Below are 18,888 nucleotides of genomic sequence, written 5' to 3' on the forward strand. Positions count from 1 at the left end.
CATCCCGAAACTTTCACACGTCCTCTGTTCTTGCGGTCTTGAGAATTGGTACTGAACTTTGGCGGTCAATGATGACGTTACATGAGAACACAAGACCGCTGAAGAACGCATATTGAGAAACAACCCTGACTATTAAGCAGCTTTAGTTGGAGGTGGTTGAACCTAAACTGTGCAGAGCTGTGGCCCTCCAGGAATTGAGTTTGAGATCATTGTTTTACAGCCAAAAGGACATGATTATTTACACACAAAAAACACACATTTTCTATTCAAACATAAAACATGTTTTTTTCCTTTGCCAAAAATGTAACTAGGTATTTTATCAATCGATTAATTAAACATTTTAATTTGATCATGATTAATGAACGACTGTTTTATTTATTTTATGTTAAACATAGTTCCCTGACAGGTTTTGAACAGTAAATATGCTCATATTACAAGTGAGAGATTTTTTAATGAAGGGTGCATTACTTGATTTTAAAATTATTGAAGGAAACACACACTATCTACTATCTATGATTATTTATTGAACATCAACGTTGAACAACTGAAATGAAAACACACATTACCTAAAACCAACAGTGACTTTTTAATTATAAAAAGTGAAATCAAATAACTTGCACTTTTTGAAACAAAATAAATTTTTTAATGTTTCAGAAGTAGAAAATAAGCAGCATCTCTTCTAAATAAAAAAACAAACTCTTGTATATACTGTAAATAATATTTTGAACAGTGCATTTCTTGAATATTCTGTAAAAAATAGTTTTATGTAAATAATAATTTTATTGTTATAGAAAATATTACAATTACTATCATCGCCAATGTAATGAAAAAGTGCGATGTGTAGATGTGTGCGATGCATTTGACACAGAAATATAAATCAGCCTTAACACAGCGGGGTCACAGGACTCGACACACGGTAGGGAAAGTAATTGAACAAATTGACTTAGAAAAATTAGATCAATTATAGTTTCTGAATGTCGATTTCGATTACTTTTCGATTAATCGCCCTGCCCAACCACTACAGAACAAACTAAAACTAAATGAAAATGAACAAAAGACAGCTAGTGTACAGAATAGTATCAAAATAAAAGCAATTTTTTTAAAACACAAAACTATGATAACCTTGCTTCACAGTAAAAAAAATGTAGCTGCCTTGAAATGTAAGTAGGGTTGTAACAATATACCGGTATGACGGTCTACCACGATTTGAACGTGCACGATTATCATACCATGAACAATTGCATATCAACGGTTTTAACATAAGATTTAAAAAATCACATGCGCAACTTTTTTTCCGCTTGGCGGGTCACGCTCTGAACTTGCGCACCTACACTCCCGTGCACATGCAGCAGAGATAATGCCAGAGCCGGAGGCTTTTTCGTCTGACCTCCATCCCCCGCCGAAAAAAAAGTTAAAATCTGTAGTATGGGAGTACTTCGGATTCAAAAAAAAAAAAAAAAAATGAACGAGGGATTGTTTTAGAGGACGGCTATCCGATTTGTAAAAAATGTGGGCGCAGAGTAGCCGCAAAAGGAGGCAATACATCAAACATGTTCGCTCACATTCGCGAACACCATCCCTCCGTGCAGCTAAAGGTAAGTTAACTGTATATTTTCCATGACGAAGTGCGTGTACAGTATAACGTGGATGTCATGTAAAACGCGCAAATGACTGGATAAAAATAGATATGTTAATATCAACGTGCAAAAAGCGACTATCAACGCGCTTTCTGCACGCATCTGTGTGGCCTGTTGTATCTGACTGCGGTCAAGCCAGCCGCGGTTCGGAAAAACACAGTCAAGCCAGCCGCGATTTATATTTATATATATTTATATAATATATATATTAGATTTATATTTATATATTATTATGATTACGGTAATGTCAGCAGCCACACTGAGAGCGCCCTACAGAGCACTCATTTCGCCCAGAAAAGAAATATTATAACGAAATATCAGTTTCTCCCTCTTTCCTGCCACGTGTGCTTTATTAAACAGTTTATTAACTCTTTATACGACATACAAAAGTCTGTCTGGGTTGCTACAGCAAATTACTTCATCTAGGCAGAACAAAGCAATCTCTGAAAATAGTAATGTTTGTCTTAGGGATAAGGTCCAGGATGAAAATAAAATGACCAAAGCTCTTCCCACCATCTCCACTGATGCTGACCCTCTGGATTGGTGGAAAAGGCATGGTAAAGAAATGCCTCTTCTGGCAAATGTGGCCAGAAAGTGTCTTTGTATCCCTGCCACAAGTGTGCCTTCAGAGAGGATGTTCAGTACAAGTGGACACATTCTCTCACCTCAGCGGTCAAGATTAAGTCCTGAAAATCTCAACATACTTACATTTCTTCATCACAACCTAGACTGAAAAAAAAAAAACAACGCTTTAAATACATGTTTACAGCCATAAACTTGGTATTGCACTTTTGGTCTCCCATTTATCCTGCTTATAAGGAAGGACAGTTTAAGTTTATTTTTGTCTAATCTTAAAAGACCTTGCGTGTTTATTCCTTCTAATTTAATTTATTAAAATGGGAGATTTTTCAGTTTATTTTTATAAAAGACTTCTATAATTCTATTAAAATGGTTCTTTCAAAAGTTTGTTGAAATAAAACCTTTGTTCAGTCAGAAAACGTGTTCTTATTCTTTTCAGGGTCTTTGCTATGAGAATTACTATTTAATACCGTATACCGCGAAACCGTCAAACCGTGGTATTGTTTTAGACGATTATCATACCGTAAAAAATTCATACCGTTACAACCCTAAATGTAAGTTAATAAAATTTGCATAATTCCAATTTAAAGTCATTTAAACTTACATCAATTATACTGACCTAAACATCAAGTTAACAGTTGTATAACTTAAAAAACTTAATAAACTATGATAAATAAACATAAAACATATATTGCCATTATTACCTGAGCATATAATTTTTAGGTTGGTGCTGAAGTCATCCGACTACAAGTTCAACAATGTTCAGCAACATTTTTCATTCATTCATAATTTTAACTTAGTCCCTTTATTAATCCGGGGTCACCACAGCAGAATAAACCGCCAATTTATCCAGCATATGTTTTACACAGCAGATGCCCTTCCAGCTGCAACCCAGTACTGGGAAACATCCATACACACTCATACACTACGGCCAATTTAGTTTATCAAATTCACCTATAGCATATGTGTTTGGACTGTGGGAGAAACCGGAGCACCTAGATGAAACCCACTCCAACACGGGGAGAACATGCAAACTCCACACCGAAATGCCAACTGGCCTAGCCGGGACCAGTGACCTTCTTGCTGTGAGGCGACAGTGCTACCCACTGCGTCACCGCGCCTCCTGAAGTAATTTCAACTTACATCAATTATACTGACCTCTAGTCAACATCAAGTTAACATTTGTATAACTTAAAAAAACTAAATTAAAATCTAACTTACTAAACTATGATAAATCAATATAAAAACATATATTGCCATTATTATTTGAGCACACAATTTTTACAACGTTAAACTACATGTTCAACAACAACAGCTGAACATTTTTAACATGTGAAAACTTTTGACTGTCTTCAATGATGACGACGTGTTGAAATGTTCTAATCTAAATGATCACATTTGCACCTCGTTTTCAGGATGAGTGACGAAACAATCTTACAAGTATAGTTTCAGCTGTCAGGATTAAGTTTTATCTGGTGGAAAAGCTAAAGAAGTCCTCAGATTCCGCTCATATTGGCATATCTGCTTAGAAATGAGGATCTTTTTACACAAAGGCACTGTGTCACTGTTCCAAAATTAGCTAATGTGAGATTTTGGAAAAAAGATCTTGAAGAGTTTTGAGATAAAAGACAGATAGTCTTAAGTGTGACTTTAAAACTCTTAAAGCCTGTGAAGCAATCAGTCAGTCCCACTGATTTCTTCCCACTAAAAGCATGTCAGTCGACTGGATCATTTAATCCTTCAAGCCAAAATTGCCCATAAAGCTTGAAATTCAGAGCATAAAGATCTTCTCTGGATTGTCATCAAATCTAAGACTGACTTTAACCAAATTGGTCTTAGCAAGTGTGAAATACATCTGACCCCATTTATCAGGGTTTTACATTCTCAGTTGTGTGATACTGAATGAGCTAATTTTAGAAACCATCTGCTAAGCTGATAAATATTACTATATCTGTTTACATCCATACTGTATAAATCACTTATGGATATCAGAAATATTTTTATTAACTATTGTTAATTTTTTATTATACATTTGTTCGTTTAATTTATAACATTTTTATTCCTTTAATTTCATAATGAGCATTATTTTTAAAATCTTATTTAGTGCAGGCTGATAACATAAACATTCTGTTACATTTTCTTGTTTGTTCCACAACAAACTGCCTAAGGAGGAGGAGTTTACATCATGTGTCGAATGCTTCTGCATGTTTTCAGATGCAAAGTCAACGGTAGTTACCTGGGTCCTAATGCTACTTTCCCAAGAGATGTTCTGTATTTATCTGAAGAGATTATTGTAAAATGTCATATTGTGTCTGTGACATCTAATATTGTAGCAGTGGTTTTATACTTTACAGTATAAATTTGATCATTTCCATACAAATAAAATAAAGATGTAAGCAAAATATTAAAAGAAATCTATCCTTAGAATTATTTTAGCTCCAAAGCAAAACCACTTCTGCCTCCAACTTCTTAAATCTGACATCAACATACAGTAGAACACACAAATGCATTTTTATTATGATAGTAAGGTGTGCATAGGCTCAATGTCACAGGAGACCATGCAGCATGACATAGCTGCGCATAACGTTATCTGCTCTCTGTATCAAAGTGAAGGCGCAAATGAAGGTCATGTTGACAGCTGTCCCAAAGGATCTTGGTAGTTCTGTACGAAAGGATGTCATAATGTTGTCAAATGTCTGGAAGGTCAAAACTCAGTGTAGCATATAAAGAACCAGAGTAATCACTAAAAGGTTTCTGGTTTCAAATGAACATTGAAAGCAAAATTATGCTGTTGGGAGACTCTGAAGGTTAAACTGGGTTAGCACTATTTGTAGTCTACTGCTACCATCCAGAGTCCACTGCACATTACTACTCCATGAACATTTATTTCTTTATTCATATCAATTGTTCTTATTCATTTTATTTGTTTGTATATAATATATTTAAAATTAATTTAAATACATGTTTGGGAGTTTATTCAGACATGCATTAACATGATGATTTCCGTCAGCCTTTTTTTTTCAAGCTCATCAGGTTTATCATGCATACATATATTAGAGAATATGTGAGGAGCTGAGTCAAACCTTCAGTGTGCTATTTAAGCCCAAACGCCCTTGTTCCTCTCTCACTGCTGTGAACATTACCCTATATATACCCTATAGAAACATCTAAAGCTGTGATGTGCTAACAGCGAATGAGAGCTTTGTGCTTATTATAGACTAATAATGCACTAGGTCACAATTTTGCTTGTTTGTTTCAACCGTGCAATGCTGGATTTACATTTTCAGCTAGAGAGAGGATTTTTTTTTTTACCCTTTTCAGAAATGCTGCAATGCGTCGCGCAGCACCAAGACTGGGTCAGTGTAACGCGACTGGCGGCAATCGCCGGCTCACCATCCCCATGGCAACAGCCAATAGATTTGCTTGCAGAAGATTTGCAATATTGTTTTGATTGCATGGAATTGAGAAGACTGCTTTCACGGGATTAGTGTACTCCTGCACAGCAGCAGGAACAGACAAAGAACAGTGAATGAACAGTAATGAAATGCATGGAAGCTGTGATTGCATCATTGAAGCTGTGGTTGCAATCTTTTTTTCTACAATGTATTCCTAATGCAAAATTCTTCTAAAGAAACTGTATTTAAAATAAATATCACCTACTTACACTAATATGTTTATAGCAAACGTGATAGGAATTAGCAGATCTTTTGCAGATAATTTCAGTGTATTTTACTCCTGATTGTTTTCAGGACAAAGACTTCTGCAATATAAGAGTGATGTCCTTGAGACTGTTGTGTTGGTGAATCCTTCTGAGGAGAATATTGCTATAGAGGTAATCTATTTCCTTCCCTAATTTCTGTCACCTGAAATGTTTGCAATATTTGCATGCAACCATATAACCATCCAAATGATAAATTATAACATTAAACATTAAAGCAAATGCATTCTCTTTCTTTTTTAGATCAGAACACTGGTCTCTGACTCAGCAGGCCACAAGTTATTGGTCCTAAGTGGGCAAAGTACTGACCGGAGTGGTGACATTATCCTGCAAAGTGGAGTGTTTGGTTGGAAGAATCTCTCTGACATTCTCTCAAGTCGTAGGGTAAGTGGCTACTGCAGCATTACAGAGCCCATAATACCTCACACAGCACTTAAGCATTTACTTTTTATTGAACTATACAAACATTTTTTTTCTTTGTAGATTAAAGATCTCTTAAATCAGCCATACTCAGGCCAGCAAGCCTGTTTGACTGTGTCCTGCAAAGGAGAGGGGGGCTGGAGCTCCCTAGGATACGTACAGGAGCAGAGCATACTGAAGTACAGACTGAACCCTGAGCCTGTGCTGCCTGAGATGGAAGGTGTGAGTGAGTTCACAGAATATGTCTCTGAGACAGTGGATGTTCCTTCTCCTTTTGAGCTCCTGGAGCCACCAACGTCAGGAGGGTTCCTGAAGCTGTCCAAGCCATGCTGCTATATTTTTCCTGGAGGACGGGGAGACTCCGCTTTGTTTGCAGTCAATGGCTTTAATATTTTGATAGATGGTGGATCTGACAGAAAGTCTTGTTTTTGGAAGTTGGTCAGACATCTGGATAGGATTGATTCCGTTCTCCTAACACACATAGGAGCAGATAATCTCCCTGGCATAAATGGACTGTTACAGAGAAAAATTGCAGAGCAGGAGGAAGAGAAGAGCCATAGTTCAAATACCTATGGAGACTGGATGAAAAATCTCATCTCACCAGAGCTTGGTGTTGTGTTCTTTAATGTTCCTGAGAAGCTAAAGATGCCTGAATCTACACTGAAAGCAAAGAGAAGCATTGAGGAGGCATCTCTCACATTGCAGTACCTTCACAAACTTGGCATTAAACCTGAACCTCTATACAGAGTTGTGAGCAACACAATTGAGCCTTTAACACTCTTTCACAAGTTAGGTGTTGGCAAACTAGACATGTATATTCTAAATCCTCTCAAGGACAGTAAGGAGATGCAATTCTTCATGCAGAAGTGGGCTGGTAACAGTAAAGCTAAGACAGGTATTGTTTTGGCCAATGGCAAAGAGGGTGAAATTTCTGTCCCTTACCTCACATCAGTGACAGCTCTGGTTGTGTGGGTACCTGCCAGCCCAACTGAAAAAATCGTCAGAGTTCTGTTTCCTGGAAATGCACCACAAAACAAAATATTCGAGGGTTTGGAAAAGTTGCGACATCTCGATTTCTTACGATATCCGGTAGCCACTCAAAAAGATATGTCGTCTGGAGCTCCACCTCCACTGATTAAACAAACTAAAATGAAGCTGCGGACTGATAGCAAAGAAAGTCTTAAATCGTCTCCTAAAATGTCCTCCACAACAAAAGCAAGCAAGAAAGAGGCAAATGAAGATATCGAGTCAAAGAGTGAATCTGTTAAGGAGAACAAAGCTGAAAAGAAAGAGAAAAAAATTAAAGAGACTGTTAAAGCTCCCAAACCGCTGAAACCCAAGACAGTATCACCTGATTCACTTAAGCATGAGAAAAAGCTTAAAAGAGAAAAATCTCCTAAAAAGCATATAAAGGAGAAGGTATCCAAGATGGAGGAAAAGAAAGATCAGGAAAAGAAAGACACAAAGAAAGAAAAGGTGGATGTAAAAAAAGAAGACATAGTTAAAAAGGAACTCAAAAATAAGGAGGAGAAGAAAAAAGATAAAGTTAAGCCTGAACTGAAAAAAATCACAAAACCTGATCTGAAGCCCTTCACCCCTGAAGTCAGGAAGACTCTGAACAAAGCAAAGGTTCAAGTAAAGCCTAAAACAGAAAAAACAAAAGCTGCAAAGGAGCAAGAAAACAGGCCGGCTGCTAAGCAAGCTTCAGTGGAGAAACAGGAGATAGACAGGTCCTTAGTCTCCTCCCCAGAGGATCTTACCAAGGATTTTGAAGCCTTGCGACTGGAAGAGGAACTTTCCAAGTCCCCAGAGAGCAAAATTCTTCCAAATGTCCAGTCTGCAGTGGACACAGTTGTCCCTCACATTGGATCTCCTGATGAGGGAATAACTACAACTGACGTTGAGATAGAGTCCCCTCTTGAGGAAAGAGTACCATATGGAGCAAATGCAAATAAATCCCCCTCTAAAGTCACCGACAGATTTGAGGATGAAGCTACAAAGTATGACCACACCACAGAACTGAAAAGTGTCAGGATGGGAGAAGATGCAATGAAACCCAAAAAGAGTGACAGTGAAGAAGATGAGGATGTTATTGAGAAGGCAGAGCTTGAAGATGCAGAGGATATTGTACATGAGGAGGAACTCAAGTATAAATCTGATGAGTCTAGAAAAGAAAAACTTGGAAAGGACTGGGAGACAAAAAGTGAAATTAAATCTACCAAATCTCTGGGTGCTGCAGATCATGTTTCTTTAATCCAAGATGAGACCATTCCAGGTTACTCTGAGACAGAGCAGACCCTCTCTGATGAGGAAATTAATGAGGAGACAGAAGAGCGGATCCCACATCTTCAATATGATGTTGGTTCTTATGACATCTCAGTTCCTGATGAACCAGGGACTTTTGACACCATCCATGGCATGAAACCACCAACCATATCTGTTGCTTCTGAGTTCTCATCAAAGGGATTTGCAGTAGACCAGGAGCCAGTCCTTTCAGCTTATGCAACTAATATAATTGCGGCTCCATTGGCTGAAGAAGAGCATATATCATCAGCTACCTCTATCACCGAATATGACAAATTATCATCCTTTGCGACATCTGTTACTGAAGATCAGTCTATAGCATCTGTGACAGCACCACCTACTGAAGATGCAGGAAAAAGCTCTTTACTCTTAGATACTATAAATAGTATACCATCATCCATACAGACAGATGCTACTCAAGGAAAAGAGTACCTCCACTCTGCTGGAACTATTTCTCCAACTTCTTCCTTAGAGGAGGATAAGTGTTTTAAATCACCTCCCTCAGAGGAATATCAACCTATTGTGCCAGAAACAGAAACTACAGTGAAGGCTACCGCTCCCACAAATTATGAGGATGAGGAAGACGAGGAAGAGGATGAGGATCAGACACCAAATGTCGATATGCCACTTGGAAAGATCCACGAGGGTTATGCCTCTGCTGCCATACTCCAAGACACTGAAAAAGCTTCTGATAAGATTCACTCATCAATGGCACCTATTCCCCCTCCTGCAATGTATGTTGGCACACAAGAAAAAGATGAAAAGGCATCCTCTGAGAATAAATCTAAATTGAGTACTCCTGAGAAAAGTTTGTCTTTCTCACCAAATTTTTCTTGCACCTCAGAGGTGAACATTACCTCGGAGAGTGAAGAAAGATGCCTCAGTCCAGATGACAGCACTGTGAGGTTTGCCTCACCTACACAATCAGGACCAACCAGCGGTAGCTACTCTCCAACTGAGGAGAGGTCACAGAAGCCACTGACTGTGGATAAAGAGGAAAAACTGGACAAGGAGACTTTTGACTCTTATTTGACCAAAGATACTCCTTCTGACAAAAAGTCTGTGAAAATAATTGATGATGAAGTAGACCCTTTTGTAAAGGAGTTCTCCAGCACTAAGACTGCAAAATTTGACTTGGAAGATGAGGAGGGGGAAGATTATTATGGAAAGGAAACATATAAGGTGTGTGGTAAAACTAAATATAAAGAGGAAAGGGAGTGCACTTTTCTCGATGAAGAATATTCCCAAGAGGCAAAACCTCTAAAAGAGGAGAAGCTGTTTGAAAATAAGAACAAATTTGTGGATAAGGAATCATCTAATGATAAACCACAAAATGTGACTTCTTTGGGCCATGACCACAAATCCCAGATGCTTAGCTCAGGAGAGGAAGATGAAAGCGAAACTGAGGATAATATTTACTCAAGCATAAAAGCACCACAGGGCAAGTTAGATTCCATGTCAGCAAGCCAAGAGAAAAAAGATGTTTCATTTTCAGAGATAGATGACCAAAACGTTTCTAAAGACAGCGATAAAAGTGTCCACTTCAACTTGTACTCATTCCCTGAGGGTGAGAAAGGCCTTAGAGGGGAAATTGAGAGGGTGGTTAGGCAAGATACACCGTATGTTGGGAAAAGCTTTACATACTCTGATGTATACGACAGTAAATCAAGTTCAGTAGATTCCTACTCTCCAAATCTACCAGCAGAGCACACATTTGATGATACTGATGTTACTCCAAAGAAAACAGAAAAAGAAGATTCCCTAGAGTCTTCCATTGTCAAATTTTCTGATCCTAAAGCATCAGATGAAAAACAAACATTATCAGATTCATATAGTGAAACACAAAGTACATACATGACACCACAGTTTAGGGATTCATCTGAAGCAACATTCTCTGAGCCAATAAATACATCTGAAGAAAGGACATTTGAGAAAACCTCACCTATTTCAGCAGAGAAAGACCCATTGTCAGTTAAATTTGAAAAGCCTGATTTCACTGGTATGACAGAGGTTGGTGCATCACAGTCCACCCATTATGAAGCTGACAGGTTCATCCCTGATTACAGTGCTAAAAGTACAAGCTCTAGTTTAGGCCAATCTACATTTGGCACAAAAGAAGTAATGGCTGGAGACATGAAGATGTTTGCTGATGGAGAGGACGAAGACGAAGATGATGAAGAAGATGAAGATGATGAGGATGAGGAGTATGGAGAGCATGCAAGTGACAGTGATACAGAGAAAGGTGACAAAGAGAAAGATTCTGAACACCCAATGAAAAGAGTAATCAGTCCTGTACCAACTCAGTTCCAGGATGAAAAGAAAGACACCATTACACATGACAACACTAGGAGCTTAGGCTCTGAGGCTTATGGGAAATCTTTAGGTTCATCTACATTTGACACTCAAAACAATGAAAGCCCCAAGGACTCATTGCAAGCTGGTAAAAGTGCTGCCTCATCTTTTCCTGTTGAAAGTCATATTAAAGGCTTCTCTGGATTTGAACATTCTTCAAGTGAGGAGAAAGATGAGTTTGTAGAAAATCATGACAATGTTGTCAAGTCATATTTACCCTTTTCAACGAAGACTGCTGAAGATAAATGCTCTACTCACTATGATGACAAAGATCTTGAGTTTGACAAGCAACAGACACCAGATGCAGTAGAGAAAAAAACAGTAGACCCTGTATCATTGGGCTTGGGTTACACAACTATGTCAGCCACAGCCTACTCTTCTTCCTCTTCTTACAGCCATTCTTCATCAGCTTCAGCATCTCTGTCCACTAGCCGCCAATTTGGGGATGAGTTAGAGGCTCAAGCCTGTACTGGATTCGATTACTCATCTTTTAGAGATGAACATTCACCAGTGATCGATTCACCCTTCTCTAGTTCCGGCGGTCAGGCTAAGGATGAATATTTAGAAGTATCAGAGAAGATGACCCCTGCAACAACTACTGCTGAATCAACATCTAGCCTTGCAAGATTCTCACCACTGTCACCCTTTGAGGAGATCAAGCCTTTCCCTCCTCATGCTGGTACTTGTGTAGTTGACAAGAAAGAATCTACTTACACTGCAAGCAATATCTCGGATCAGGGACTACAAAGTCAGTGCTTTTACAAGCCAGAGTGGGATGAGGACTCAAGACTACAAACTGAATTAGGTGCAACTGGACCTTTTTCCTCAGTTCCTCCTGCCACACAGAAAGACACATTTCCCAGAGATCTTTGTGGTGCTTCAGCAACACTTGAATTTGAAAAACAGTACTATGAAGAGACTGAGAGTAGTGAAGAGGAGGATGATTATATGTATGAAACCGAACAGGATAAACCTCAGTACCAAAGATCTCCAGTTACAGCTCAAGCAGACAAGAAAGATGGCACATTTTCCTTAAGTGAGACACTATCAAAAGACATATCTTCTAGTTTAGGAGGTGCTAGTCCAAATGTCTATACCTCATATTCTCTTTCATTCCCAGAAACCACTAAACCAGACACGACAAATGGGCCTGCAGAAGTTAGTCTGACTGCACCAGAGGCTTTTGGTGGAGCTAGCAAGGTGAAAACAGAATTGTCAAAAGTAGAGGTGAAAGGCCAAGAACTTGACATAAAGAAAATTAGGAGCCCAAGTGAATGGCAAATGCAGCAGCAGCGAGACGTATATCCAGGGGCATCCCCACCCCACTATCGACATGAGGATGAATATGATGAAGAAGAAGAGACAGAGCCAGAACACCCTGCCCGCCCTCTCTCGCTCTCATCCACAGAGAAACCTTTCCAATCCTCTTATTACACAGATGATCCAAACAGACACGATGACGACTCTGACTATCCTTCAAATGTTGGTGTCCGTCCACATTCATCAACTGCTTCCCCAGGCTATTCCGCCTGTGAGAACAAGCAGAGGAGAGGAGACACATCTCCATCTTTTATAAACCCAAGCTTATGTCAACTTTCAAGCGATGAAGAAAATGAGGAACAAACAAGTCAAGCATCAGATCAACAGCAACCGGCAGGGAAGACAAGGTTCCACAAACAACCTCAAGACTACTCTCACAGTCATCATTGTGAAGACAATGAATTGCAACACTTCTCCGGAGCCATGGCTGCTGGGATTAGTGCCAGTGGGGAGGACACCCCTCCAACCTCTGTCAGTGAGCCATTGCATTCCCAGTCAGATTCAGATGTTCCACCAGGTACAGAGGAGTGCCCATCGATCACAGCAAAAGGAAATGACTCTGATGATGATGCAGATTACCTGCCTGTAGATAAATCCTATGGAGCTTATGGGGGGAAGCATTACTTATCTAGATCACCTGACAAAAATCATGATCCCTTACCATCACCATTGATGGACCCTGCTCCTTATCCTCCTCACCCTGATGCATGCATGGTTGATCCTGAGGCTCTGTCAAGCTTAACAGACAAACCAATCAAGAAAGATACCAAAGCAAAGGGTTTACGTAAATTAGGTAAAACAAAGTCCTCATCTCCAGCTCGGAAGACTGATGCTAGGCGGAAGCGCTCCCCATCAAAGGAGCCCTTTGCCCACACCACCTCTCTTAGGAAGAAGGACATGGAGGATGATCTGTCAAGGTCAAGCCACAACACTGGCAAAGGTCTTGTCAATGGCCTGAAGAATTCCGCAGGTATAAACATAACATTTTAAATATGCAAATCAAGAGTTGTTGACCAACATGAACTGATGCCAAGTTTGTGCTCATTTTCATTGTTTTTAACAGGTTCAAATTCTGCAAAATTCAGCACATCAGTGCCCCCTGGTCCTCCTATCTATGTGGATCTGGCCTACATTCCCAACCACTGTAGCGCTAAAAATGTGGACCAGGAGTTTTTTAAACGTGTTCGCTCTGCATATTACGTAGTGAGTGGAAATGACTCCAGCAACGGAGAACCGAGCCGTAGTGTACTAGATGCCTTGCTAGAGGGAAAGGCACAGTGGGGATCTAATTTACAGGTAACATTCGTTAAATTCTTCTCTGTGGTTTGCTAATTAATATGATGAATATTTTATGGATGCTGTGCATGTAAATATTGTAGTTAATTTATTTTATTTGTTTTCAGCTTAAGTGAATAATTGAAAGGATTCAAAAGTTAGAGGCAGAAGCTGTCATTCTATTAATGTCTTATTTTCATTTTACAGGTAACATTGATACCTACACATGACACAGAAGTGACCCGCGAGTGGTATCAGCAGACCCATGAGAAGCAACAGGAGCTGAACATCATGGTCCTGGCCAGCAGCAGCACAGTTGTAATGCAGGACGAGTCATTCCCAGCCTGCAAAATAGAGTTCTAAATTCAACATGGCTCCCAGGTCCACATTTTTACTCTCAAATGGTCTGTTACAGCCTTAACAGTTGCTTATTCAGTGTAAAATTAACCTGTTTTTGCTTTTGAACTTTCTAAGGTTTAAAACAGCACATGTTGTCTATTGCCCGGGACCCCCAATCAAATGATAGAAACTTTATTATTTCCTGGTGATGAGATTTATTCGAGTGCAGGAAAACAGAAGGAAGATGTGCCTTTCACTGTATACTTTTCAGGGTGGCTTTTTCCCTTTACGTTGTACAATACTTAAATGGAGAACCGAATTCTTGACCCTTAGAGTTTGGACCAGGGCCTGTTTAAACTAGTTTTCACAATCACATTCTCAGTCGTAGTTTTATACCGAACAAGGTAACCAAATAAGTGTGCTAAACGGATTTACAAAATTGATATATAGCCTTATTTACAATGCTATTTAAATAAGCACAAGTATACCTCTTGACTTTTTTGAATTGAATTGAATTGAATTGAATCCCCTAATACTGCAAATTGACTGGATGAGGTTTTATTGCTTTCATCCGATTCGTTCATTTATCATTCCTATCCTAATTAACCTGCTCCTTTGAGGCCCTGATTTACACAACATGGCGTCATCCTCCATCACAGCACACGCAAATATTCAAGAAATATAAATAATGCCAGTTCAAATATTTTCTAACCTATCAAGGGTATTTATTACTCACTGTGTAAATTGCAATTGATGCTATATAACTCAGTAGAGAGATTAAAGGGACAGTTCACCCCAAAATTAAAATCTGCTCACCATTTACTTTCATGCGGTACCAAATGTTGGTATTTATTTTTCGGTCGAACACGAAGGAAGATATTTTGAAAAATCTGGTAACCATTGACATCCATAGAAGGGAAAAAAATTATTTGGAATACAATTTCAACATTCTTCAAAATATCTTAATTGGTGTTCAACAGAACAAAGAATCTAAAACAGGTTTGTGTCAAGTTGAGGGAGAGTAAATAATGACAGAATTAAAATTTAGGTGCAAACTGTCCCGTTAACAAATACCCGGGTGCTAGTATTTCAGAAATAATTAGACGAATAGATTAAAAATATTACAAATAAAAAAACATGCAAATGTTATAGAATTGTGTGGCAGCTTGCACAAAATGACGTTACATTCCTGACTCAGAGAGAAATGTGTTCAATCAACAACAGCAACATTAATGTGATGCTGATACTAGATCAGGACTAAATTATCTTGATCTCAGAAAAAAACAACTAAATGAAGTCTTTAACACTAAATTAAAGGAAATCAAATCTTATTTTGTTGTTAAATGATGTATAAAGTGTACGTTCACAGAGTTTTACTTATTTTTAGTGTTGATGAAGTTCAGAAGTATGTTTTATTATGGGCTTATTAGGGTTTCTTTCTATTCATTAGCACATTGTAATGATTTCTAGTTATAAAATGTACAGTATATACGAAAGACAAAGTTGCTTACTTTAAAGGGATGGAAAGAAGGGATGACTGGTATGTAAGCCAAAGTTGCAGGCAATAGAAGTGCATGGTATTCCATGAATACACTATGTATGAAAGTGTTTTAAGCCTATGAAAGATGTGAGTTATGGGCACTGCACTTGAGCCTGTTCGAATATATATTGTGTTTTAAACTTTTCAAAGCCTGTCGTGACTTTAATATGGGGATTGACCTCTAACAGAAAACTATATTTTCCAATTAACCAACCATGATGATGCATTTACAAATACTAATTCTTATGAAGGGAACACTCATAGCATCATTGTACAACTCCCCTGGAGGTAAACAGTTGAGTTTTACCATTTTTTAATTCATTCAGTCGATTTCTGTGTCTGTCGTTAGCACTTTTAGCTTAGCTTAGCATAGATCACTGAATCGGATTAGGCCATTTGCATGGTTAGATAATTTTCCTTTTTAAAGCCTGGCTCTTCTTTAGTTTTGTAGATTTACTGTGTAATATTATTGTACCTGCAGCAGCTATGGTATGACAACATAGTTCCTTGATTATTCCACAGGAATTTCATTATAGTTCCTATCCGCTTGTTAAGTCGTGACATATGGAATACTGTTTCCAGGTCCAAGCAGCTGCTCAATTAGATTGAGAAAATGTTCGTTTAGGGCCACTTTTTAGTCATATCACACATTAAAGTGAATTTTATATAAAATCATGGTGTACACAACAGTCTCTGGACTTGCTGCATCACAAATACCAAAATTTTACCAATTTATAAAAAATTAATCACTTTCTGGCCATTGAATACTAGGCACATATATATGTGTATGTATGTATGTATGTATGTATGTATGTATGTATATATATATATATATATATATATATATATATATATATATATATATATATATATATAGCGATCATGATTTTCGAAAGTGTTTGATAGAGCACTTGGACTGGGAAGCCGCTTCACATGATGTCACACTTAACAAGCGGATACATATTGACCTAGAAAATAGCAACATTTCATTTTCTATCAGTCTTAGAACATGATGTAACAACAGAAGAGTCAAGCTTTGAATAGGAAACAATATCGAATCTCTTTTTTTGCAAATTCTGAACAAGATGCTAATCCAATTCAATGATTCATGCTAAGCTAAGCTAAATAGCCTCCTGCCAGACTCAGAGATTAGCTGAATGGATTGAAAAATAGTAAAACTCAACTAAATGAGTTTTGAGTTTGAAATGAGTTTGATGAGCAACAGTTAAAAAAAAAAAGAGTTTTCCTGACATGAGGAAAGATTGCATAGTTTCTTTTAATGTCTAATTAGATGTTGCAGATAGGTCGTATATGCTAAATGATAAATGCTAGCACTGGTTTGAGCTCTTGTCTCAGAACAGGTTGACCGATGAAAAGCAAACTCTGTAAAAGTACTGTATGCACTGCATGTAAATGATCATGAGGTAAGAACTGAACATGCATTTGAATACTGTTATGCTTTTAGGTGCTTGGCTCAATTAATGTCGTCTTTATTAACGAAGGAAGGTTTTAAAAGAAAATGAGATGTTTTGCAGTTCCATTAGAAGTCCATTTAAATCTTCATGCTTTTCAGTTTTTACAATCCTGATGTTCATTGTCCGAGTCCAAAAGATTTGATTGTTGACTTGCACAGTTTTGATACTCAAAATGACAGAACAAACTGTATGTGGTTGAGCATAATCCCTCATCTTTCTCTGAGTAACAATATTCAAGGATTCACAGTTAATGCTTGCCTCTAATGTTTTTTAAGGTGCTGTAACTTTTGAGCTTCTGGTTATTTGGCTGTGGCGCCTGACATGGTGAACCCAGATGTGACTTCGCAGTACCACAGAAATAAACAAACACATACAAGTTCCAGACTGCAGACTGCCAGATCAAGTGACTAGATCACTGATCACATTTTATATTCAAGATTTGTAAGTGTCCGTGTGATTCTTTTCTTTCTTTCTATATGTAAAAAAAAAAAAAAAACTAGTCATGATGTGCTGTGCAAAACATCCTTTAGTTGCAATGTTGAGTTTGCCATCTCAATAGCATCACCACTTTTGAAATATAGCATTCCGTTGAGCCTAGCTGTTTATTGCATGTGACCTTAAGTTTGAACTTGTATGTAATAGTTCATAGTTATATTAAATAAAGTACTATTTTAAACAAATATTTAAATGATAAAAGTCTCAACTGTACTGAAAAGGCACATATAACCAGGCCGCGCTATCATTTCTAGCGTGCAGTGTTGTTAAAAAAATATTTATGTGTACCTTTATTTTTTTTCCATTACCTTTGCTTTTAATTCTCTTTTTTTATGTGCAATACTCTGTATCTTTCTTTAAACTCTCTAAATGAGTGTCTACAAATATGTTGTAGAAAGGTAAAGCTGATAAACGCTAATAAAATATGTTAATGGAAATTATCCAATGGAGTTTTGCCTGTTCTTGTGTCAGCTGCCATAGATTTAGGGTATATCTTACATTTAAATATGGGCTTATAGTTTAGAATTTTGGATTCACTTCAACTTTGCTCAATTTTATTTTCATAAATGAGAAAATAATCTTCTAACTACACTCAAATCTATCCAATTATATTTTGTTTATTTGTTGTTTTTCTCTATTGTCCACATTTGTTAGTGATAAATCTGTCTGCCAAGTTATTAAATGCAAAGTTTCAATATGGTAGGAGTAATGTAAAGTACTAATGTCAAATATGTAGACAATACTTGACAAAAAAACTTTGTTACATAGCATTTATATATACACTCACCAGCCACACATTAGGTACACCTTAGTAGTACCGGGTTGGACTCCCTTTTGAACTGCCTTCAGAACTGCCTTAATCCTTCGTGGCATAGATTCAACAAGGTACTAGAAATATTCCTCAGAGATTTTGGTCCATATTGACATGATAGCATCACGCAGTTGCTGCAGATTTGTTGGCTGCACATCCATGATGTAAATCTCGCGTTCCACCACATCCCAAAGGTGCTCTAATTGGTTGAGATCTGGTGACTGAGGAGGCCATTTGAAAACAGTGAACTCTTTGTCATGTTCAAGAAACCAGTCTGGGATGATTCGCGTTTATGACATGGCACGTTATCCTGGGGCCATAAAGGAATGGACAAAATCAACAACAGTACTCAGGTAGGCTGTGGCATTGACACGATGCTTAATTGTTACTAATGGGCCAAAAGTGTGCCAAGAAAATATCCCCCAGACCCTCACACCAACACCAGCCTGAACCATTGATACAAGGCAGGATGGATCCATGCTTTTATGTTGTTGACCCCAAATTCTGACCCTACCATCTGAATGTTGAAATCGAAACTCTTCAGACCAGGCAATGTTTTTCCAATCTTCTATTGTCCAATTTTGGTGAGCCTGTGTGAATTGTAACCTCAGCTTCCTGTTGCT

General features: G+C 38.0%; 2 protein-coding genes across 5 annotated transcripts in view; one reads left to right on the plus strand and one right to left on the minus strand.

Annotated features, from left to right (window-relative positions):
• Positions 1 to 17,864, plus strand: part of map1aa (microtubule-associated protein 1Aa) — a 55,224-nt gene extending 37,360 nt beyond the window's left edge. For 2 of the 4 annotated variants that reach the window (XM_056462074.1, XM_056462075.1), the window contains 5 exons: positions 5,966 to 6,048; positions 6,178 to 6,318; positions 6,418 to 13,300; positions 13,394 to 13,626; positions 13,813 to 16,268. In XM_056462074.1, coding sequence (XP_056318049.1) covers positions 5,966 to 6,048; positions 6,178 to 6,318; positions 6,418 to 13,300; positions 13,394 to 13,626; positions 13,813 to 13,968 — 7,496 coding nt within the window. In that variant the 3' untranslated portion in view covers positions 13,969 to 16,268. Of the gene's footprint in view, positions 1 to 5,965; positions 6,049 to 6,177; positions 6,319 to 6,417; positions 13,301 to 13,393; positions 13,627 to 13,812; positions 16,269 to 17,234 lie in introns of those variants that run through there. The other 2 variants (XM_056462073.1, XM_056462071.1) reach the window with 2 other exon arrangements.
• ppip5k1a (diphosphoinositol pentakisphosphate kinase 1a) overlaps positions 13,861 to 18,888 on the minus strand; it is a 66,212-nt gene continuing 61,184 nt past the window's right edge. Inside the window, exon 32 of the transcript XR_008838100.1 lies at positions 13,861 to 13,949. The gene's annotated coding sequence lies outside the window, so the exon portion shown is untranslated. The remainder of the gene's footprint in view (positions 13,950 to 18,888) is intronic.

The sequence above is a fragment of the Danio aesculapii genome, chromosome 7 (genome assembly GCF_903798145.1).
Source record: "Danio aesculapii chromosome 7, fDanAes4.1, whole genome shotgun sequence".
NCBI classification, from domain to species: domain Eukaryota; kingdom Metazoa; phylum Chordata; class Actinopteri; order Cypriniformes; family Danionidae; genus Danio; species Danio aesculapii.